Raw genomic sequence first — 24688 nt, 5'->3', positions numbered from 1 at the left:
CCTGCAGGGAGACTGCCCAGGAATTCGCCTCAAAACCCAGAAGCTTTGTTAAACACTGCAGTGGATTCTAAGTTAAGCATGCCCTAGCTTTTTCCCTCAAAGAGGCATCACCTTGTGCGAGAGAGGAGAGGCATGTAACGAACCTCTGTGCGGTGAAAAGCAAAAGGAAAAATAAGTAGGACACATCTGGATGGTAGGACAAAAAAGGATCATTTTAAGCCTCAAATGTAAATATATGTATTTGTAAACATAATAATAAATTCACATGTATGTTTCATCTTCTATATTACACATAATACATATATAAAATACAATGCATACGTGCATATGTATAATGACATGACAAAGTATATGATACGTAGCATACGTACCTCTATCTCTGTGTGTGTGTGTGTGTGTGTGCATACAGCTATAGAATGACTTCCAGCGAGAGCACAGGAAGCGGGAGCGGGAAAGAGCTCAGAGGCAGAGGCAACAGAAGGACGTGTAAGCAAGCACCATGGGAGAGCACAAGTCATATTCAATGGTCAGTTTCCTCTGGCTGAAATTTGGCAACAATCCAAATCTCTTCTCCTTTTCCCATGGGCGTGAGCCTTGAGGTTAGATTTCTGAAGGGAAATATTAGGGCTGGGAGGGGAATGGAAGGAAGTCCTAAGCTCCTCCCTAGCCTAGCATCCGTGGTTTGCTTTTCTTGGCTGGATGGGATGTGCTATGTGGATAAGAGGGGACATTACTCACTAAATAGTCTAAGGCACATTAGCACAGGCAGTTTGAAGGCCTTCAGGAGACTGGAATCCCATGATAAAAATGACAAGCAGTAAGCAGAGTAAAGTGCTTACTACCGCCCACGCACGGTTATGAGAGCTTTATATGTATTACCAGTTGATCCACATAACAGCCCTATAATCATCATCCCCTCCCCCGAATAATAAGTGGTTTCCTTCTGTTACGTGGTTGAGTGAGGTTTCACCCCCAGAGAATCGGATGGCAGAGCCCACAACAGGTGGTAAGTTTTATGAAGTACTGTCTTCAGCATAATAACTCAGGAGAACATGAATCCCTCCCGCAGTCCTTACTACCCATCTGCATGTTCCTTCGGGCACTAGTCAGCTTCTTAGCTAACACGTGTACCTGTGACTTCTGCCTTTCACCAAAGTAAGACCATGATCTCCTGAAGAGCAAGACATAGAAGTGTATCTTGTGAATATTCCACAATACAGAACATAGGGAAGATTCTCACTCCACAGTAAGTAGAAGAAGTAAGTAAGAAACTAGGCTGAGAAGTAACAAACAGGCGTTGAAGTATCAATTTTACCTCTTATTGGGACTGTGGGCAAATTACGAACCTTCTTGAACTTCCTTTACCTCATCTATAAGATAAATATAATAAGAGAAGCAACACATAAAGCTTCGCACAGTGCCTGGGAAAGAGTAAGGACTCAATAAATGCTAGCTATTACTAATAATCATTCTTTCTTCCTGATGGAAACACTGTCACTGACCGAGTACCCCCCTCTTTAATGGCTCACCCCCTCCATCAGCGAGAGGGATAGTTCACCTGTCTCCAGATGCTCGTCCTCAGCAAAGGCTGGCATCAGAATCTCTAACCCATGGAGCTGCAATGGATCTCAAAGGGAGAGAAGGTGCCCCTGGGGGTACCTAGAAATTGGGGGGGGGGGTACATAGTAGAATGGAGAGGAGTGCTGGCATTGGGTAGGCTGGGTGGCCAGGATGTAAAATATCTCCCAATATTCAGGAATGCCCCACACAGGAAGAATTTTTCTGCTCAAAATAACGATAGTGCTTCCATTGAAAACTAGAGCCCTGCTTGGAAAATATTTGTGGATGAGGGACAGCAGGTAACATCAGTCCCCTAAACTGGTCAAAGAGGTGAGCGATCCCAAATCAGTTAGGAAATCAGTACCTCCTTACGGTTTCAGGTGGTTCTGCACAGAGGGGCATCTGGCTGGCTAAGGCCAGGGTGTCACGCAAGGCCTTGCTGACTTCCTGCAGCTCGCCCAGGGACAGCCCGCCCACCAGCGCGGTCAGGTCACAGCCCTGCCATGGGAGGAGTTGCTCTTGCTCGTCTATCTCCCTTCTCAGCTGCTGATCTTTTGCTTCCAGCACAGACATTCTTGCTTGCAGAGCTTCGATTTCTTTCTGCAGAGAATGGAGAAAGCAGGTTTTATAAATTAACCCTACTCATAGCCAACTGCTCTGCTGATAATGAGCCCTTTGAATGAGAGTCAGCCTTAGGCATGAGAGCCGTGAAGTTCCCTTCTGAGGCAGGTTGATTTTTGGAGGTTTGCTTACCTGGAAAAATCATGCCAGCTTTATAGTTTGGGTCAGTTGGCATAAGGAAAAGCATTCCCCTCCCCCCAAGTATTAAATAACTATGGCGGGTGAGCCAGGAATTAGACTTGGAAGAACCAAGCGAATATATCAATGACTTACTTCATTTCAGGCGAAAGAGCTAGATTATAGAGCAGCAAACATCATGGGCTTGAGGTATGAGCTAAGCAGGTAACACAGGTCACAGGCCGAAAGAGAAAAGCAAACAATCCTCGGCTGGTCTGTCCCCAAACATGAAAATGTAGTGTGTAGAGAAGGATGAAAAATCACAGTTTCCTAAGTCTACAAGATGGAAAGAGCAGTGGGACGCTGCAGATAGTGTTGTGTGGTCTAAAGTTCATAACAATATTAAATAAATCCCATTTCCACTCATACAGCAAACCAAAATCCAAAGAATCTATAGCGTATCATCCAATCTTGAGGTCAAAGAACAAAACAAGCAGCAGGTTATTGAACGCCCATCGCGTGCACGGCGTGGGAGCAGATAATCACCTCACTGCCTGTAGCATTCTGAATTTAAAATGAGACTCTTTCAATCACCACACTCCCGCGACCCGTGCATTGGTTTCTGGCTGATAAGAGCAGAGCTCTAATCCTGGGTGTCTCCCCATCTCTTATCTGCGGTCTCTCAAACCCAAGGTACAGATCACCTACAACTTCTACCTCCTGACCTCACTTCCAGTAGGGGATGGGGGGTAGTGACTAAGGAGGTGTCGAAGATCCACCCCTGAGACACTCCAAGAAGAAGATAATATGTCTCCCATCGGTCTAACGTTACAATCTCATTGGCACTGTTTCCCAACAAACCTCCCCACCTCCACCTCTGCCCATACGCTGTTCCTTTCTTTCTTTCTTTATAACTGTGGTAAATACATGTACCATAAATTCACCATCTTAGCCATTTGTAAGGCCGGTTGCATGGCATTAAGCACATCCACACTGCTGTGCAACAATCACCACCATCCGTCCAAAACCTCTTCATCTTATAAACCAAATCTCTGTCCCCATTAAACTCCAGCTCCTCATTACCCCTCCTCCCCTCAACCCCTGACAACTGCCATTCCACTTTCTGTCTCTAGGAATCTCTAGGAACCTCATGGAAATGGAATCATAGTATTTGCCCTTCTGTGACTGGCATATTTCACCCAGCATGATGTCTTCAAGGTTCATCCAAGTTGCACCATGTGTCAGAATTTCCTTCCTTCTTAAGTTTGTATAATACTCCGTTGTGTGGATGGACCACATTTGGTTTATCCATTCATCTAGAGATGGACACTTGGGTTGCCTCTACCTTTTGGCTCTTGTGAATAATACTGTTTTGAACATCTCTATGCAGCCCTGACTTTAATTCCTTCGGGCATATACCCAGAAGTGGAATTGCTTGATTGCATGGTAATTCTAATTTTAATGCTGTGAAGACCCACCGTGCTTTTTCCACAGTGGCCCTACACCCTATTCTTAACACAGAAGTCCAAGTGAGTCTTTAAAACATGGTCAGATTATGTCATTCCACTGCTTAACACCTAGGAGCCTGAGTGCTCACTCAGGTGTGCAAGGCCCTCCAAGACCTCTTTGCTCCCTGACCTTCTCCCCTACTACTCTCCCCTACCCTGGCCTGCTGGATGCCTTCACATGGCTCTTCCCTCTGCTTCAATCTCACTGCACCATGAGTTGATCTTAGCCTATGCCTTATAGCTCCTACCACCCTACAACATAGTAAGGAGATAATTTTGGTATTAATTCTGTTTGCCATTTCTTATCTATCTCCCCATGCCCACCCGTAACAGAACATCAACTTCACAGAAATCCTAAGCATTTCAAACAGTATTTGGCACATAGGAGGCATTCAAATACCTGCTGAATAAATGAATATTCACTTTCCCCCAGAGCTCTGCCAAGAACATTCCCCTCATACACTAAGTATCCCAGGCTAAAATTATTTTCTGTATGTTATGACATCAACAGGAATTATGCAGACCTTTAACTGCTAAATATTGTTCCAAACCAAAAACCAGATTCCCCATGTTCAGCTACCCAAACTGATATGGAAAAGAAAAGCAAAAGAAATGTAGAAAAAAATAAGCAAATTTCCTTTGCAGCCCACTGACAAGTACTTAAGACAGGCAGGGTGACCTTCCTCCAGGAACTCAACGGCTCAATGTGAACATTCGCTAGAGGCAAAAGGCAACCTTAGCTTGACATTAGCGCGACTTCCAGGATCCTGCAAGTCTTTAACATATAAAAATCCCTTTGGAAACTTCCTTTATCTCTCTACTCAACTCCCCCCCCCCAAGATATATGTTAGCAACCATCCTCCAAACACATGGCCCACTGATATACATCTGAAGGGTCTCATGACTTAGAGTTTACTAGATAGTAGTAAATGACCCCTCGAGGTCCTGGAAACCTCACTTCCAAATTCCTTAGAGACTTGCGCTATTCCTAACCCCCTCCCAACTTAAATTATATAATCAGTCTCTCCCCAAGTGCAGCTCTTTCTGCCCACAGATCCTGTCTCCATGCTTTAGTAAAACCACCTTTTAGCACCGAAGATTTCTCAAGAATTCTTTCTCGACCTTTCACTCCCAAACCCCGTATGTCACATGACAAACTTTTATGATGATACTCACTGAATATATAAGTGTTCAGTTTATTGGATAATATTTTAAATTGTGATGACTTTTGCCTCCCTTTGCCACCTTGCTATTATGGGGACTTGGGTGGGCAAACTCAGATAACAAGAATACTCTGCACAAGGGAGTAGGGATGGGAGGGCAGTCCAGTAACTCCTCCAAGCCCCATAAACCAGTCTAAATGCATTCCATTGTTTAGAACCTAAACCAAGATTTGCACTCAGGTGTTAAAGACCTATGCTCCTTCTGGAAATCACGCTGCCTTCAGTTGATGCTTCCTTGTTCCTCTTTTCCTGCTTCCAAGCCTCCAGGCTCCAGCTGGTGTGAACCCAGCTTCAAGTTTCCCTGCCTCTTGGGGGAGGGGGTGCTCAACTTCCAGAGCACCTGATGGCCTCCTGCCTCTAACTCCGTGCAGCACCTAGACTTCTAGCCCCTGGATGGCCAACTTTCACCCACTGCTCTGGGCCAACCTGGAGGACCCATGAGATGCCTACCAGTTTTCCCCAGACATGCTAGCCTTGCCCAGTCCATACTTAAAACTCTGCCCCCGGGGCGCCTGGGTGGCACAGCGGTTAAGCGTCTGCCTTCAGCTCAGGGCGTGATCCCGGCGTTATGGGATTGAGCCCCACATCAGGCTCCTCCGCTATGAGCCTGCTTCTTCCTCTCCCACTCCCCCTGCTTGTGTTCCCTCTCTCGCTGGCTGTCTCTATCTCTGTCGAATAAATAAATAAAATCTTTAAAAAAAAAAAAAAAACTCTGCCCCCTAACAACAGCTCCTTACACTTCAACTCGATGCAATTTTCCATAAAGGATTTTCACAGCACAGATTTCTTCCTGCCTTTCAAAAGAACCTCGTAAAGGTCAAAATGATAAGAGGTGACAAATTGGCCTAGCAGACAAGGAAAGCATATTCAAAAGGTAATGAGGAATATCGAAAACAGGCACAAACACTGCTGAGCTTTCAACCCTGTGTGTAATGAGATTCCTACAAGCCCTCTGGCCAACTCCACCCATCTCTCCCTGTTGTACTTCACGGGTGGACGGCCAAAGTTCTAATTGCTACACTCAAGCAAAGCAAAGACCCACCCTGCTGCATTCAGCTTCCACGGGTAAGAAAAATGCTGGCCTATTTCCTGAAGATTCTTCACCTGCGTACCTGCAACTGCTGCTTCTCTTGAAGAAGCCAGTCTCGTCTGGTGATGGACACACGTAGGGTGTCCTGAGCAGTGGCTTCCAACAGCTTCGGCTCGATTCTGGGTGGAGCGTGGGGGTCATCACTGCAGGCCCTTAAAGTAAAACACGCATATGGGTACAGATGTGGAAAAACTGAAATCCTCAGAGCTACAAAAATGTTAAGAGAGGGGTGCCTATGTGGTCTTCGGAGTCCCAGGATCGAGCCCCACATCAGGCTCCCTGCTCAGGGGGAGTCTGATTCTCTCTCTGCCCCTCCCCCCCGCTCCTGTGCACGAGCTCTCTCTCTCTCTCTCTCCCCCTCTCTCAAATAAAGAAACAAAATCTTTAAAAAAAAATTAAGAGAAATTTCACAAAGTGGCCACCAGCTGTTCTCATCCTTAGGCTGGTCACAGGGATGAGGACCCTAATGTAAGTTTCTGTTTTAATTACGATCTGTTGGGACTTCTGCTTTTACCCAGAGCCAAACTGCTATTTTTAGGCCTGCACTGTCCAGTCCCATGGCCCCCAGCCACATGTGCTATCTATGTGCTGAAAGTGCAAAATGCACACCAGATTTAAAGACTTCGTATGAAAACAAAGAGTGCAAAATATCTCAACATTTTTTATGTTCATTACATGCTGGAATGATAATATTTTCAATGTATTGGGTTGCATTAAATATATTTGTAAAATTAATTTCACCTGTTTCTACTTCCTTCTATTTAGTGTGGCTACCGGATGATTTGAAATAATGTCTGTGGTTTGCACTGTATTTTATTGGACAGCACTGCCTTGATCATCCAGACAGAACCAAATGCCAGGGGCTGATCTTGGCTGTGGAGATTAAAAAGAGGTATGACTGATTCACAGATGCTTGGGTCAGAGCTTCTCAGAAAATGTTTGCTAAAAGACTGTCAAAAACCACTTGAAATCTGGCTCTGTCTTATTCTTGCAGGAGTTGGCACATTTGGTCAGAGCAATGCTGGGGAAATGCAACACAGGCTTGAGGCTTTGCAGGGGTCTTGCAGACATTTACCCTTAAAGGATGACAAATTCATCCTTAAAGTATTTCATTTCTAACAGGATGCAGTTGGACAAAAAAATATATCCTAGGCAAAAACCCATGTCAACCACTCAAGAAAGGTATGTCTAGGAAAACATCATCAACTAAAATTAAAAGACAAAAGACAAGTTAGAGAAAATATTGCCACCCATGTGTCATAAAAAGGAAAAATATTGCTAATTTCAAGAGTTCTGTCAAACCAAGAAGATAAAGATGAACACATCTATCAGAAATTCAAACAGGGTGCCTGGGTGGCTCAGTCGGTTAAGTGACCAGCAGCTGACTCTTGGTTTTGGCTCAGGTCATGATCTCAGGGTCCGGGATCAAACCCCACATTGGGCTCCCTGCTTGTCGGGGAGTGTGCTCAAGGATTCTCCCTCTCCCTCCCCCTGTTCACACTACTTCTCTCTCTCTCTCTCTCTCTCAAATAAATAAATAAATACTTCTTTTAAAAAAAAGAAATTCAACCAAAGGAATTACAAAGAGTTAAGGAAAATGTTTCCCATCAAAAACACTTCTCAATGCAAATCTAAACAACACAAAATATCATTTTTCACCTAACTGGCAAAAGTTTTCAGGAACCATCACTGTTTGATGAGAGAAGGGAATAAGAATTTAGCATAAAATATAACTTTGGATCCTATATTACCACTTATAAGAATTCATCGTGTGTCAATAATTACAGATGTGTGCAAAGGTTAGCTACAAAAAATACCACTTTTTTTTTAGTAGCCCCAAACCAAAAACACATGTGGCCCCAAATGAAGACCAGAACGGTAAACCATGGCACAGCCACACAAAGGAAGGCTATACAACCACTAAAATTAGGCCACCAAAGATGTAACCACTGGAAAATGATCTCTATTGCTATTTTTTTCAACCAGCTATTATGGTAAGAGGCATAATATAAAACAACTTTGTACTCTGACGGCCAGGGTAAATAAGGCAGAAGAATGAATTAGTGAATTGGAAGATGGGATGGTAGAAGAGAAAGTTAAAACGGAAACTTGGCTCAAAAAAATCCAATCTCAAGAATGTAGATTACTGGAGATTACTGACTCAATGAAACGTTCCAATGTCAGAATCATTGGCATCCCCGAGGGGGTGGAGAAAGAGAGAGGTCTAGAAGAGATATTTGAACAAATTGTACCTGAGAACTTCCCTAATTTGGCAAAGGAAACGCATTTGTGTCCAAGAGGCAGAGAGGACCCCTCCCAAGATCACTGAAAACAGACCTACACCACGTCACATCATGGTGCAATTCGCAAATATTAGATCCAAAGATACAGTCTTGAAAGTGGCCAGGGGGAAGAAAATCCTTACATACAGAGGGAAGAATATCAGAATAACGTCAGACCTGTCTACAGAGACCTGGCAGGCTAGGAAGGGTTGGCAGCATACTGTCAAAGCTCTAACTGAGAAGAACATGCAGCCAAGGATCCTTTATCCAGCAAGGCTGTCATTCAGAATTGATGGAGAGATAAGGACCTTACAAGACCGGCAGAAACTGAAGGGATTTGTGACTACTAAGCCAGCCCTACATGAGATATTAAGGGGGGTTCTATAAAAGTAAAAAGGCCCCAAGAGTGATACAGAACAGAAATTTACAATCTATAGAAACAAAGACTTCACAGGCAACATGACATCATTAAAATCATCTCTCTCAATAATCACTCTCAATGTGAATGGCCTAAATACTCCCATAAAATGACACGGGGTTGCAGATTGGATAAAAAGACATGACCCATCAATTTGCTGTCGACAAGAGACTCATTTTGAACATAAAGATACATCCAGAATGAAAATGAAGGGATGGGAAACCATTTTTCATGCCAATGGACCTCAAAAGAAAGCTGGGGTAGCAATTCTCATATCAGACAGATTTTAAACTAAAGACTGTAGTTAGAGATACAGAAGGACACTACATTATTCTTAAAGGATGTATCCAACAAGTGGATATGACAATTATAAATATCTATGCCTCCAACAGGGGAGCAGCTACATACACAAGCCAACTCTTAGCCAGAAAAAAGAGACATATAGATAATAATACATTAATAGTAGGGGGCCTCAACACTACACTATCAGCAATAGACAGATCACCTAAGCAGAAAATCAACAAAGAAACAAGAGCTTTGAATGATATACTGGACCAGATGGACCTCATAGATATATACAGAACACTACACCCCAGAACAACAGAACACTCATTCTTTTCGAATGCACATGGAACTTTCTCCAGAATAGACCATATACTGGGTCACAAAACAGGTCTCAAGGCATACCAAAAGACTGAGATTATTCCCTGCATATTCTCAGACCACAGTGCTTTGAAACTGGAACTCAATCACAAGGAAAAATTTGGAAGAACCTCAAACACTTGGAAACTAAGAACCATCATGCTCCAGAATGATTGGGTAAACCAGGGAATTAAGAAGGAGATTAAACAATTTTTGGAGACCAACAAAAATGAAAACACATTGGTCCAAAACCTATGGGACACTGCAAAGGCTGTCCTAAGGGGAAAATACATAGCCATCCAAGCCTCACTCAAAAGAATAGAAAAATCTAAAATGCAGTTTTTATATTCTCACCTCAAGAAGCTGGAGCTGGAACAGAAGAACAGGCCTAACCCACGCATAAGAAGGCAGGTGATCAAGATTAGAGCAGAGATCAATGAATTAGAAACCAGGAGCATGGTAGAGCAGATCAACAGAACTGGAAGCTGGTTCTTTGAAAGAATAAATAAGATGGATAAGCCACTGGCAAGACTTATTCAAAAGAATAGAGAAAGGACCCAAACTAATAAAATTATGAATGAAAGGGGAGAGATCACAACCAACACCAATGAAATAGGAAGGATCATTAGAAACTTTTATCAACAGCTTTATGCCAATAAATTAAACAACCTGGAAGAAATGGATGCCGTCCTGGAAACCTATAAACAACCAAGACTGAAACAGGAATAAATTGATTATTTTTTTTTAAGATTTTATTTATTTATTTGACAGAGATAGAGACAGCCAGTGAGAGAGGGAACACAAGCAGGGAGAGTGGGAGAGGAAGAAGCAGGCTCATAGCGGAGGAGCCTGATGTGGGGCTCAATCCCATAACTTCGGGATCATGCCCTGAGCCGAAGGCAGATGCTTAACGACTGTCCCACCCAGGCGCCCCAAAATTGATTATTTAAACAGACCGATTAATTATGAAGAAATTGAAGCAGTGATCAAAAACCTCCCCAAAAACAAGAGTCCAGGGCCTGATGGATTCCCCGAGGAATTCTACCAAACATTCAAAGAAGAAATAATACCTATTCTCCTGAAGCTGTTTCAAAAAATAGAAACAGAAGGAAAACTACCAAACTCATTCTATGAGGCCATTACTACCTTGATTCCCAAACCAGGCAAAGACCCCATCAAAAAGGAGAATTACAGACCGATATCCCTGATGAATATGGACGCCAAAATTCTCAACAAGATCCTAGCTAATAGGATCCAACAGTACATTAAAAGGATTATCCATCATGACCAAGTGCGATTCATCCCTGGGATGCAAGGGTGGTTCAACATTTGCAAATCGATCAGTGTGACAGATCATATCAACAAGAAAAGAGTCAAGAACCATATGATCCTCTCAGTTGATGCAGAAAAAGCATTTGACAAAATACAGCATCCTTTCCTGATTAAAACCCTTCAGAGTATAGGGATAGAGGGTACATTTCTCAATCTCATAAAAACCATCTATGAAAAGCCTACAGCGAATATCATTCTCAATGGGGAAAAGCTGAAAGCCTTTCCCTTAAGATCAGGAACACGACAAGGATGCCCACTCTCGCCACTATTATTCAACGTAGTACTGGAAGTCCTCGCAACAGCAATCACACAACAAAAAGGGATAAAATGTATCCAAATCGGCAAAGAAGAAGTCAAACTGTCTCTCTTCGCAACTGACATGATACTCTATATGGAAAACCCAAAGGAATCCACCCCCAAATTACTAGAACTTATAGAGCAATTCAGTAACGTGGCGGCATACAAAATCAATGCTCAGAAATCAGTTGCATTTCTATACACAAACAAGGAGACTGAAGAAAGAGAAATTAGGGAATCCATTCCATTTACAATAGCACCAAAAATCATACGTTATCTCGGAATTAACTTAACCGGAGAGGTAAAGGATCTATATTCTAGAAACTACAAATCACTCTTGAAAGACATTGAAGAAGACACAAAAAGATGGAAAAATATTCCATGCTCATGGATCGGAAGAATAAACATAGTTAAAATGTCTATGCTACTCAGAGCAATCTAACTTTCAATGCCATCCCGATCAAAATACCAATGACATTTTTCAAAGAGCTGGAACAAGCAGCCTTTAAATTTGTGCGGAACCAGAAAAGGCCCCAAATCACCAAGGAATTGTTGAAAAGGAAAAACAAAGCTGGGGGCATCATGTTGCCAGATTTCAAGCTATATTACAAAGCTGTGATCACAAAGACAGCATGGTACTGGCACAAAAACAGACACATAGACCAATGGAACAGAATAGAGACCCCAGAAATGGACCCTCTGCTCTTTGGGCAACTAATCTTTGACAAAGCAGGAAAAAACATCTGGTGTAAAAAAAGTCTCTTCAATAAATGGTGCTGGGAAAATTGGACAGCTACATGCAAAAGAATGAAACTTGACCACTCTCTCACACCATACACAAAGATAAACTCCAAATGGATGAAAGACCTCAATGTGAGACAGGAATCCATCAAAATCCTGGAGAAGAACATAGGCAGCAACCTCTTTGACATCAACCAAAGCAACTTTTTTCATGACACATCTCCAAAGGCAAGAGAAACAAAAGAACTTGTGGGACTTCATCAAGATAAAAAGCTTCTGCACAGCCAAGGAAACAGCCAAAAAAACTAAGGGGCAGCCCATGGAATGGGAGAAGATATTTGCAAATGACACTGCATAAAAGACTGGTATCCAAGATCTACGAAGAACTTCTCAAACTCAATATACGAGAAACAAATAATCAAATCAAAAAATGGGCAGAAGATATGAACAAACACTTTTCCAATGAAGACATACAAATGGCTAACAGACACATGAAAAAATGTTCAAAATCATTAGCCATCAGGGAAATTCAAATCAAAACCACATTGAGATATCACCTTATGCCAGTTAGAATGGCAAAAAATGACAAGGCAGGAAACAACAAATGTTGGAAAGGACATGGAGAAAGGGGATCCCTCCTACATTGTTGGTGGGAATGCAAGTTGGTACAGTCACTCTGGAAAACAGTGTGGAGGTCCCTTAAAAAGTTAAAAATAGAGCTACCCTATGACCCAGCAATCACACTACTGGGTATTTACCCCAAAGATACAGACATAGTGAAGAGAAGGGCCATATGCACCCCAATGTTCATAGCAGCATTGTCCACAATAGCTAAATTGTGGAAGGAGCCGAGATGCCCTTCAACAGATGACTGGATTGAGAAGATGTGGTCCATATATACAATGGAATATTACTCAGCCATCGGAAAGAACAATTACCCAACATTTGAAGCAACATGGACGGGACTGGAGGAGATAATGCTAAGTGAAATAAGTCAAGCAGAGAAAGACAATTATCATATGGTTTCACTCATTTATGGAACGTAAGGAATAGCAGGGAGATCGGTAGGAGGAGGAAGGGAAGAATGAAGGGGGGGTAAAGAGAAGGGGGAAAGAACCATGAGAGACTATGGACTCTGGGAAACAAACTGAGGGCTTCAGAGAGGATGGGAGTAGGGGATTGGGATAGGTCAGTGATGAGTATTAAGGAGGGCACATATTGCATGGTGCACCGGGTGTTATACGCAAATAATGAATCATGGAACACTACATCAAAAACTAAGGAGGTACTGTATGGTGACTAACATAACATAAAAAAAATTATTATAAAAACTTAAAAATAAAAAAACAACTTTGTAAAAAAAAGTATATAAAAAAAGGAAAATATCCATCAAAATATTATCAGCTCTTACCTTGGGGTGGTAGAATTACTTCTTTTGTTTTTTATTACTTCTTTTGACCAATCTTTGATTTTCTAAGCTTTCTGTAGTGAGCATATGTTATTTCTAATAGTATAATGGAAACACTTTCTACCATATACACTAAGTAGCTATACTACTGACTTAAATAGTTTCACATGGCCAAACTGTTACAGCTCTTGGACAAAACAGACATGTCTGTGTTTGAAATATATCACATTTCCTACGTTAAGGATCAAGGACAAAGCAGGTGTCTATAGCTTTGGACAGTCTGAGGCAGAAAGTACACCTGTGCCCCCCTCCACTGGGAATCTCCTTGCAGATATCAGGAACTGGGCTGCCACATGTATGGACTTCAGGGCTCATCAAGCAGGAGCATGAAGCTGCATGTTCTTATTCGTACATTCACATAGGGTCTCACTCCCTCCACATTTCCCAGAAAATAAAATGGGCAACTCATTTTTTTTTAGATTCCATGTATGACTGGAATGATATGGTATTTATATTTCTCAGTCTAACTTATTTCACTTAGCATAATACCCTCCATGTCCATCTACTGTCCCAAATGGCACAATATCATTCTTTTTTATGGCTGCTTAATATTCCAGTGTGTGCATGTGTGCGTGTGTGTGTGTGTGTGTGTGTGTGTGTGTGTGTGTATACCACATTTTCCTTTTCCATTTGTCTATTTATGACACTTAGGTTGCTTGGCTATTGCAAGTAATGCTGGAATAAATATAGAGGTACATATATCTTTTCGAGTTAGTGTTCTCGTTTTCTCTGGGTAAATATCCAATGAATAAATAAACAAACCAAAAGCAGAATCAGACCTATAAATACAGAGAGAGAACTGATGGTTGCCAGAGGGGAGGCGGTGGGGTGTTAGGCAAAATGGGCAAAGGAGAGAGGGAGGAACAGGCCTCCAGTTATGGAATAAATAAGTCGCAAAATAAAAGGCACAGCATAAAGAACACAGTCCATGATATCGTAGTAGCCGTGTAACAGGACAGATGGGAGCTACACTGTGGTGAACACAGCATAAAGGGTAAACTTGTCAAATCACTAAGTTGTACACCTGAAACTAAGATAACATCATGGGTCAGCTATAGGAAGGAAAGGAAAGGAAAGGAGAGGAGAGGAGAGGAGAGGAGAGGAGAGGAGAGGAGAGGAGAGGAGAGGAGAGGAGAGGAGAGGAGAGGAAAGGAAATTAGTAACTGATCCTAGCATGTGTTTGTGCTCTGTTCATCTCCTTTCACTCCTACCCCATTTCACTGACTCATTTAGAAAAAGAAAACACTATTAAGCCCACCTACCATGTGCCATGGGTCCTGCCTGGTGCTAGGGACCCAGCAGTAAACAAGACTCGGTTCCTGCACAAATACATCACAAGGAAAATACAAGGCAATGGGCAAACGCTCAACCCAAGGCTCAAACCAATGATTATAAGAGTTCCAGGGTGGGAATGAGTCTCCCACTTCCTAAATCTTAACGGGGCATTTACAAATGAGCGAGCCAACCAAGCACTGCAATGAAGCAACCCTACTATTTTTAGAAACAGTGGTCGAAAATATGTCACCTCAGCTCTTCTAAGTTGGAAAGCAGCTGCTACAGAAAAGGGAACCTTGCTTGTATTCCTGGGCCTGACACAGATTCAGACTCTGAATAATCTCGAAAACCGCTTACTTATTGTAACAGACCATGCAATTTAGAAATTTATTTTAAGACCTGTTACTCTCTGATTTGGGGTCATGAAGGCAAATCCCAGTAGTAGTGGTAATAAAAATGCTTAAACTGATGATAATAAACTAGCGTAAATGGAGAATTTTCTGTAAACCAGACACAATCATTTGTAGCACGCTCACTTCTCATCGCAGACCTAGAGGAATGTATGATTATGATGGTTTCATCACTGAGGGCGCAGTGGCCGGGAGATTCAGTGACTTGCTCTCGGTCACCAAGAGAAGCAGCAGCAGAGTCAAGGGGTCAGGGACGCATCCTACTGACCCCACTTCCCCGCCCTTTCCTGGACACCCTCTGCCATTGGGGCTCTTGGCAAGATTATAAACTTCCGTTTCCTCCCGGCTTCTCGTCCTATGCCACACACAGCCACGGATTAGGGTCCCTTGCTTGCTGTTGAACAGGGCTGGCTGAGAATGACAGGGAGGACTCAGCACGGGGAGGGAGGTGACCATGGTTTGAGCCTTAGTCCTGCCTTTCTCTAGCCACGTGTCCCTGAATTTATCAAAGCCCTCTGCACCTCACCTTCCTCATTTTCAAAATGAGGATGGTGATGAGGACGCAGATACCTTCCCCGTATGGCTGATTAGGGGGGTCATCACCAGTTTACTCGACAAATGAGCACCGCGCACCTACTGTGTGCGGGCCCCTCCCTCGTACCACATATGAGGGAGGAGGCGGAGCCCCTCTGACCTCAGGGGGCTTGCTGCTTGCCGTCCCTCGTGTCTCCCTGTTTGCATCGGAAACATGAGCTCTGTGGGCATGTCCAGTAGACACACTGTCCTATCCAGGGTAATGAAGATTAAAGAGGGAATGTCTCCGAGGATCTTCGCACGTATCAGAAGAGGAAGTCTCTGGAACAAAACCATCATCAGCTATTGCCGTCCATGGGAATGGGACGTGCTTCCCACTCTGGGCTCCAGAGTCTCGGCCTGTCACACAGCCACTCTCTCCAGACTGAGAGCCTCGGGAAGGGAGAGACTGAGCTCTGCACTGAGTAGGGGCTTAGCAAATATCTGTTGAATGATTTAATGAGTCCGTGGCCTAGAAAATCCAGAAGTCATTTACATTCAGCTTTCTGTTGCATTGGATCATTTCTTTGCACTAATTCATTTCCCAATTTGATCTGCTTATGCAAATACTAAGAGTTTCCTGAATTTCCTAAATAGATACCATCTGGGTCGGGTTGGGAGTTATTGAAGGAAATCAACATAGAATTGAAAATTAGCTACAGAGGAGCTACAGGTGGGGAACTGGGAATTCTCCATATTATTATTAATCACATTCATTACTTAATCCATAAGAAAAGTCCCTGTGATTAACCAAAACTCCTCTCTCTGTCTCGCACACTTTGACTCCGGGTATAGAAAGCCGTCCACAGATGGCTGAGTGGCCGCCCCAGGACACACTGTGGCTCAGTAATGAAGCAGGGGACAGGTTTCCATCATTCAGATGTTCAGTCCTCTGAGCCATGCTCCCTCTTCCTTCTGCCATGTTGTTCCCTTTATATTTAATAATTCTCAGTGTGTAATCCCTAATGTCAGTACAAATTAGCATTGCTGCTATAAACTAATCAGTATGTAAAACGAGCAAATCCCTCAGGGGCCAGAATTAAAAACATGAGGGTTGGAATGTTAGAAAAGCCCTGGGTGCCAACGGGGACTTGGGGTCTCAAACACCTTGCCCTCCACCTCCCGGGATCATGCAGGCCCCCATCTGGGGCTGCCCAGTGCTGGAACTATCCTGGCCTTTCTACTTTTGTCTTTTCCCCCAACCACTGAAAGAGGGAGAAAGCCCATCTGTAAAATAAGATCCTACACCACTGAAAGCAGCCAGAACACTTCCCATCCCAGTGACCCCATGCACCATGTGACTATTGTTTGAGGGCGTAGTTCAGTCACATTGAGAAAAGAATGAAAAGCCCTCCGGGAATCAAAGTTTACAGAGCCAGGTGGTTAATGAGTGTGTGCCTGAGACGAGCCCATGTCGTCACCTCCTCCGTAGCAGCACCCAGGTCCCCAGGGCCCTCCTTTTGCTCTGAGTGTGGCCTTCAGATGCAGATGGAGTGAGAATGCTGCAGGGCAGAGGAGAGACCGGACAATGCACCTGCTGGGCCATCCCGTGTCACAGCAATGCCTGTGGTTCCTACGGTCCTATGTACAACACAGAAGCTCCTTTTCCCAGACAGGAATGCCCGTCTTCATGGTGCCAGAACAAGTGCCATTTTGTGCCACTTCTGCAATCAAAGAATTTTAGTCAAGGAAAAAACCCAGCATTTATCAAGCCCAATGCTCCAATTCATCTGAAGTCTGTCCTGAAGCTAGTTGTGTCAGGCGTCGCTGTTTATAACAGACATCATAACCCAAGTAAATATATACGTGTGTGTGTGTGTATGTGTATATATATATGTTTATATATATCTCCCAATGTTTATAACTGACATTAAAACCCAAGGAAGTATTCACGTGCCCCTCGAGCAGGGCGGTATTTCTCTGCGTGGAATAAGACTAGACAAAACAATGCTGCTTAGTTTCCTAGGGAATATGACCTCTACTCCATTCTCCCTACTTTTCAGACCCAAATCATAGATAATGGCAGAGCTGTAACGTTATCTGAATTATGCCTGGCATAATTCAGACTTCAGATGAATTGGAGCAAAGAGGATGGCATGAGAGACCTGTATTTGGAAGATGTTACCTATAATCCACTAATTCTAAAACAACTTCTGAGGAGTCCTCCATGGCTCACCCCACCGACCTTTCTCCTCTGTTCCCATCTTGAGGCAATGACAAGGGGTCAGCAGCAGGTCTGCTGGGAGTGCGACAAGTGCCAGGCTGTTAACATCTGGCTCCTGACCTTGAGCCTGATTCAGGTTCAGAAATATACCCGGGTGTGTTTGGGTAATAATGACCCTTGTTACATCCTACCGTAACGTAGGCATCTCAATGGTAAAATGTGTCTATAACAGTTATTTTCTCATCTTATGCAGTGTATCTCCATTCCAGGCTGTGAACTGAGAGCTGGTTGTCCCCAAATTCCATGGTGGGAGGGACCCGACATGACAATTAAATGACAATAAAGAATCACATGGTTCAAAGGGAACAGAGGAAGAGCTGGTCAGAGGAAAAATGGCTCAGTCCAGAGGCATCACCAACTACAAACATTGATCTCCTCTGTTCCCACCTGAAAGGAAGTAAGTGAGCAGGAAATATTTGGACAGGCAAACCAGAACTCTGCCTCGATAAGCTCCACTGGAAAACCATTGTCTATCTTTGTTTTTAAACGTTGCTGTATTTTGTCTCCTTGTGTTTTAAGTTATCCATTGGGCACGAGTCTTTGATAAAGGACATTTTGCACACACATACACATACCCCACACACACAATTTGAGTTGTAAGTATGACCAATTTTAAAGTACATATTGGTGAAGGTCCAATGGGAAAATACATAGGATATACAGTGAGAGAAATGCAAGATATTAATGAGAAAATTATCAGTCATATGTGTGACAGTCGCCAAACCTCTCTCTAAGGAGAAAGAAGAAAATAACTCTTTTGACTGAAGGAAAGATCCAGCAGGAAGAGATGCCCCTCTGTTCTCTTCTGATCGTTGCTGTAGGAGGCTACTGAGATGTAATTTTCCAATTGTTCCAGAATAAGAAGCTAAAGTTGAAGGCCACAGGCCCAAACACTCTCCTTCCTAAACTCTAACAGTGGGGTCAGGTGCCCAACGCTGGGGGCTGCAGGAGCAATGCTACCTACCGCAGTCACCCACCACGCAACACACACACCCATTGGCCATGTAGGACATGGAGTTTTCATGAGAGATGGTTCTCCTCCTCCTTTCCCCAGCCCCATGTGGGGGTAAAGAGGAAGCAAACACTCCCACTCAAACCAAACAAAAACAAGAATACCCAGCAGACCCACTCATAAAGATTGGGAGTGCCCTGCAAGCAGGAAGACTGACATCTGATTCTCCAACATGGACATCTTTCTAAATTTGGGTCCTCTTACTACAAAGTCTGAGAAAAGGATCTGAGTTTGGGCTATTTTCTGGAGAAGTGGTTCTCAAGAAACTAAGAGTGAGGGAGTGAGAAGCAGGAAAAGTCAATAAAAAGGCACATTATTGAGCCGATCACCACAGGGGCAACTGGGGCTTAATCCTACCAGGAACCATCTGGAAAAAACATGTGGAATGTACCTCAGAACCGTTCCCTTAGAGGCTGGGTAGGCTGGCACGTTTATCCACTAACTCCCACCCCATGGTTTGAGGGTTGCCTTTAGGGGCACTACCCACTTCCTGTTCTCACAAGCTTTGAGAAAGCCCCATGGCATATATACCTGTTGGGTGCCTGAGGTGGACACAACTCTCCACAGCTAGAGCAGAAATCAGAGGGAGGCCAAGGGATTGGGACACGGGGCATCAAGTGTCTGTTGCAATGTGTGCTTACAGAACAACTTTCTGATGGATCACAAGCCCCTCAGCAGGGATAAAGAAACTAGAGAGCCATGGCAAGGTAGAGAGAGTCTGTAATGGGGCTGCCTGAGCACCCACCATTTGGTGGGGCAAAGCTACGTGACCTTCCCATGAATCAGGTAGACATCGCCAAAGTTATCTTCCCAAAAAGTATGCCCATGGCGCATGGGGGCCTACAGAAGGAGGCTGAGTAAGATCTGAAAAGGGGTGGTTGCCTTGCACAGCAGGATCTGGGCAGTGGGGAGGGCCTGTGGTGTTGACTGGAGAACCACACGAGTGCCATAAGACAATGAGAATGCCAATGCCCATACGCATGGGATGTCCTAGCCTGTTGGCCAGGGAGGTAGCAATGACCAATAAGAAGAGGGTTACAGGCACTGGGCTGGGGGAGATTGGAAATGGATATATAATTGAAGTTTCAAATTGGACTGGGCTGGACGAACATCAGCAACTGAAAATGACCCAGACATTTGTCTTATCTGCCCAAGATACCAGTAAAAAATGGGAAGATATATTCAACAGAGCACAACAGAGGCTGGAGAATAGTAAAACCATGGTGTGTTTGTACCTCCACTGATGAACACCCATGAACCCATTATCTTACTGATCCTGAACCAGTATCTTATCTCCACTGAGCAGCCCTGCGGGACCCACAACCAAGGCAGGGCGCCACACCTTGGGAGCGCTGACTCCTGCCCTTAGAAAAGCCCGGTTAGCCCATGAAGGTAGCAGCTGAAACTCCCTGGGCTGAAAGAAGGACCTGAACAAATTAAGTGTAATTCGGTGGTATTCTACACAAGACTCCGAGAACTACACTCGATCTTAGCCAAAAGGCGGAGGAGCGATGAGACTCCAAGAATCACACAGCGGTTTTTAAAAAGTTGAATGGCACAGATTATTAAGAACAAAGGGACAGTAAAAATTAGTAATGAAGTACCGTACCTGATTGTACTCGGGTGTTTACATTAACTTAAATCTTATTCTAAACCAAATTTTCTTAACCTGAGATCCACCAAAGCCCCACCCCCCAAATACAACCAAAGCCTCCCCCCCCAAAGAGTGAATGGATGAGCCTCAGAAGACCTGTGAGTCTCTTGAAACTGCGTGCAATCTTTTGCGTTGTTGTGCATACATGATTTGGTGATGGAAGGAATCTACAGCTGTCATCAGAGTCTCAAAGAAATGGGGATCCCCAACAGGCACTTAGTTGTGTTATTCATTAGTACTGAAAATGTCCCATGTCAATACAACTATTTCATTTCTACAGGAAAAGTACCATTCATTGGAAAGTATCCTATTCCTTCTTTTTTTTTTTTTTTAAAGATTTTTTATTTATTTATTCGACAGAGAGAGACAGCCAGTGAGAGAGGGAACACAGGCAGGGGGAGTGGGAGAGGAAGAAGCAGGCTCATAGCGGAGGAGCCTGATGTGGGGCTCGATCCCAGAACGCCGGGATCACGCCCTGAGCCGAAGGCAGACGCTCAACCGCTGTGCCACCCAGGCGCCCCTATCCTATTCCTTCTTGACTCAGAGGCCCTGGCCTGTGAGAAACTGCGCCCCACCCCCCACCCCGCTCTGTCCTAACTCCCGGCTGTCAGCTTTAGCCCCACACTGTGGCCCCCTGGTGGCCGCTATGAGAACTGCAGCCACAGCCTCTGGTTTAGGGGCAACCCGTGAGTCCAGATGATCCTGTTGATGACAGGCTAGATGGGCGTTTGGCACATTGAAAGACAACTTTCTAAAGACTATTGCTAACTATATAATTCTTTCTGTGTGCATCAGAAAAATTTAAGAAGTTGATTTTGAGTCCTTATTTTCTAATTGTGTTAATAATAGGGCAGGTAGATTTTGGCAAAGAAAAGCCACAATTGCACATAAGTAACTGAAGTTTGGAAAATAGTGATCTAATTCAACCCTCTCATGTTCTGACGAAGGGAGTGAAGTGGGAAGAAGTTAGGAAACTATGCCAGGTCCTATATAGCTGGTTAGTGGAAGCCATGGGAGTAGAACTCAGGCCTCCTGACCTGTAATCCCCGGTTCTATCAAGATACTATAATAGTTCTTCTTGCTGGAGGTGTCAGAAAAAAAGGATGAAGGAGCATTTTCTCTAGGGCAACTGAACCACATTAGAGTGAAGGTTCTCTCTCTCTCTCTCCATATATATTCACATATATCTTTGTGAACCTATATATAGATACATCCAGATATGATCATATTCATTCATTCAGGGAATATTTATGGAATACCTGTACGGGATCAGCCACTGTTCTAGTCTCCAGGAATAAAAAGATAAGTTACAAACACAGTCTTGTCCTTGAGCTCACAGCCTGAAGAGTAGACTGATAATCAAGGAAACATTTATTTAAGACCCAAGGCAGGGGTGAGGTAACTGAAGGTGCTCCAGTAATTCAAGGGGAAGATGATGTGACTTCAGGACAAGGCTTCATAAGGATGGTAGCTGAGCTGAGTCTCAAAGAATGAGCAAGAGGTGGTCACAGTGGGACATGAGCAGGACTACGAAATTCAGAAACATTCACAGCAGGTCAGGTGACTTCTAATACTTCAGAGTGTGCGGACTGCAGGTGTTGGTGATGGCTAGTCAAATTCTGGGCTACTGAGAAGCAGGGCAGGAGCCCGACTGGAAAAGTTCTGAATGTCATACTAAGTGATCTGTGTGGATCTTATCCCGAAGGTGCTGAGGGCCACCGAGTGTGACATGATACTTCCGTCTATGGCACTGTGGAGGGTGAGTGAGGGGGAGTAATACTGAAATCAGGAGCACCAGCAAGGAGACCACTGCAATCATCCAAACTCTGAGGGGTGCCTGGCTGGCTCAGTCGGCTGGGCATCCGACTCTTGATTTCAGCTCAGCTCATGATCTCAGGGTCCTGAGATCCAGCCCCACGTTGGGCTCCGTGCTGAGCATAGCGCCTACTTAAGGTTCTCTCTCTCCCTCTGCCCCTCCACCAACACTCATGTCTATACCATGTTCTCTCTTTCTCTCTCTCAAAAGAAAAAAAGAAAAGAAAAAAGAAACTCTGAGTGACATGAGTGAGCAAAGTTAGTGGGAATGAGATAAGGTTAGACAGTAGGATCAACAATGACATTGGAAGTAAGGCAAAAGGAGGGGCCACATATGTCTCAGAGGTCCCCCCTGGGTAACTGGGTCAATGACGTAAGTCACTGAGATTGGGGATATAGGAGAAGGGGCTGATTGGAGAGAAGGACAGTAAATCTAATAAATAGTTTTAAGATAAATTTAGTAAAGGCAAGGATAAAAAAGATACTAAATTCTTTAGGATAAAATAAAGAGAAAGAGAGAGTAAACTCAGTCAAAGTCAGGGAGATGTTCAATAAAAGCTGAATGGTAGATTGGAACTCTGGATAGGGATCAGGGCTGGGGACATAAATTTAAGGAAAATTAGTATGTTAATGGTATCCAAAGCATGGGAGTATTTGAGAACACCCAGAAAGAGAATATACAAAGTGAGAAGACAGGATAGGCTAGAACAGAAGACAGAGGAACATCCTTATCAAGGAGACGAGCAGAGGAAAAGGAGCTCACAGGAGGTTGAGAAGAACAGCCAGCAAGGTAGCAAAAAGACCAGGAAAGGGTGAGTCATGAAAGCGTAGGGGAGAGAGAGTCTTAGGAACAAATGTGATTGATTAAAAATTCCAGACCATGCAGTGACACAGAGCAGAATAAAAATTGAAAAATGCCCTTTAAATCTAACAGAAAATCATTGCTGACTGAAGCAGTGATAGAGACAGAAATCAGATGACAGATAAAAATCAGGTCAGAAATCAGATCATAGAGGTCAGATCCCATTCACCCCAAAAGTGAATGAGAACTGAAAGCACAGTGTGCAGGTAACCCCTTGAGGAAAAGGATAGGGGATAACACTTAACAAGGTAAGCCAACAGCTTATACTGGCTTAATAAATGGTGAATAAAGGCCTGCAATTTTATGGGGAACATATTAAATTGAACTCTATGAAACTGCCATCTTTATAAGTCACGAACAGTCAGATAGAAGGAATGTCAGATGGTGTCACCTGAGTGAGAATGGGTGATAGTGTGTTCATCGTGTTCCAAGATCCTAACTAAAGCGTTGCTCTCCGTTCAAATCACATGTAGGCTGAAGAGACAATCATTGAGCTTTGGCTGCTCAGTGAGCGAGTTCTAAGCACGACTCGTGCCAGAACACCAGCCCTGTGTCCGGGCTCAGCACCCACCTGCTGGGGGTTCTGCACAAGCCCCTTAACCTCCCCTGGGCCCAGTACAAATATAAATAAGATGACAATGATGTTGATCTCCATATAGATACAGATATAAAATAGTTCTACCTCCTAGAATTGTCTTGAGGATTAAATGAGTTCCTTCCTGTCCACCGCAGGAAGAATAGATAAGCAAAATGTGGTCCATCCTCACAATGAAACAGTACTCAGCCTTCCCAAGGAAGAAAATTCTGACCCATGGCACGATGTGGATGAAACTTAAGGACATTATGTTCAGTGAAATAAGGACAAACATTGTGTGATTCCACTTACATGAGATCCCTAGAAGAGTCAAATTCAGAGAGACAGAAAGTAGAATAGTGGTGGCCCAGGGCTGGGGGCAGGATGGGGGGTGGGGAGCTCAGTTTAGGAAGATGACAAGAGTTCTAAAGATGGACTGTGGTGATGGTGGCACAACAATGTGGAGGAACTTATGTCTCTGACCTGTATGCTTAAAAATGGTTGAAATGGTAAATTGTATGTTACATGTACTTTACCATATTAAAAATGAAAAAAAAGTAGCTAATTTCAAAAGCACTTCGTAACTGTTATGCAAATGTTGTTAAATAAATAGAAACACAATACATTGGCAGATGTTAACAATGACCCAAGACAGAGTGAAGGACAAGAAAGAACCCCAAAGAAAAAAAGAAAGAAAGAATTCAGTAGGAAGTCAAGGTGGGAAGGACCCCATGTGAGAAAGGGAGAGGAAATGAGGTGATACCTCCATGTCGGATGAAAAAATGAATAGAAACAGGGAGGTGCAATCCACCTGCTCGTTATGAAGCCCAGTAAAAGTTCACTCAATAAATATTTATAAGGAAGCACCTTCCAGGTGCCGGGCACTCAGCTACGTGCTACCAGCAAACTGCAGGGCGAGAGTATGAGAAAATAATTGGCATTGCTCTTAAGCCAGGCCGCAGGGAAGCACCAAGATAGACTGAATGTACA

General features: G+C 43.7%; 1 protein-coding gene across 5 annotated transcripts in view; it reads right to left on the bottom strand.

Moving 5' to 3' along the window:
• Window positions 1-24688, bottom strand: part of DISC1 (DISC1 scaffold protein) — a 373181-nt gene that overhangs the window by 240131 nt on the left and 108362 nt on the right. For all 5 annotated transcript variants that reach the window (XR_008957969.1, XR_006410079.3, XM_026504170.4 and 2 more), the window contains exons 5-6: window positions 6142-6271; window positions 1925-2160 (exon numbers count right to left, since the gene is read on the bottom strand). Coding sequence is in view for 3 of the 5 variants with exons in the window: in XM_026504170.4 (XP_026359955.3) it covers window positions 1925-2160; window positions 6142-6271 (366 nt within the window). In the remaining 2 variants the exon portion in view is untranslated. The remainder of the gene's footprint in view (window positions 1-1924; window positions 2161-6141; window positions 6272-24688) is intronic.

This window comes from Ursus arctos, unplaced genomic scaffold (assembly GCF_023065955.2).
Source record: "Ursus arctos isolate Adak ecotype North America unplaced genomic scaffold, UrsArc2.0 scaffold_7, whole genome shotgun sequence".
NCBI classification, from domain to species: Eukaryota; Metazoa; Chordata; class Mammalia; order Carnivora; family Ursidae; genus Ursus; species Ursus arctos.
Note: the sequence above shows the minus strand (reverse complement) of the source record. Positions and strands in the feature narration are given on the sequence as shown.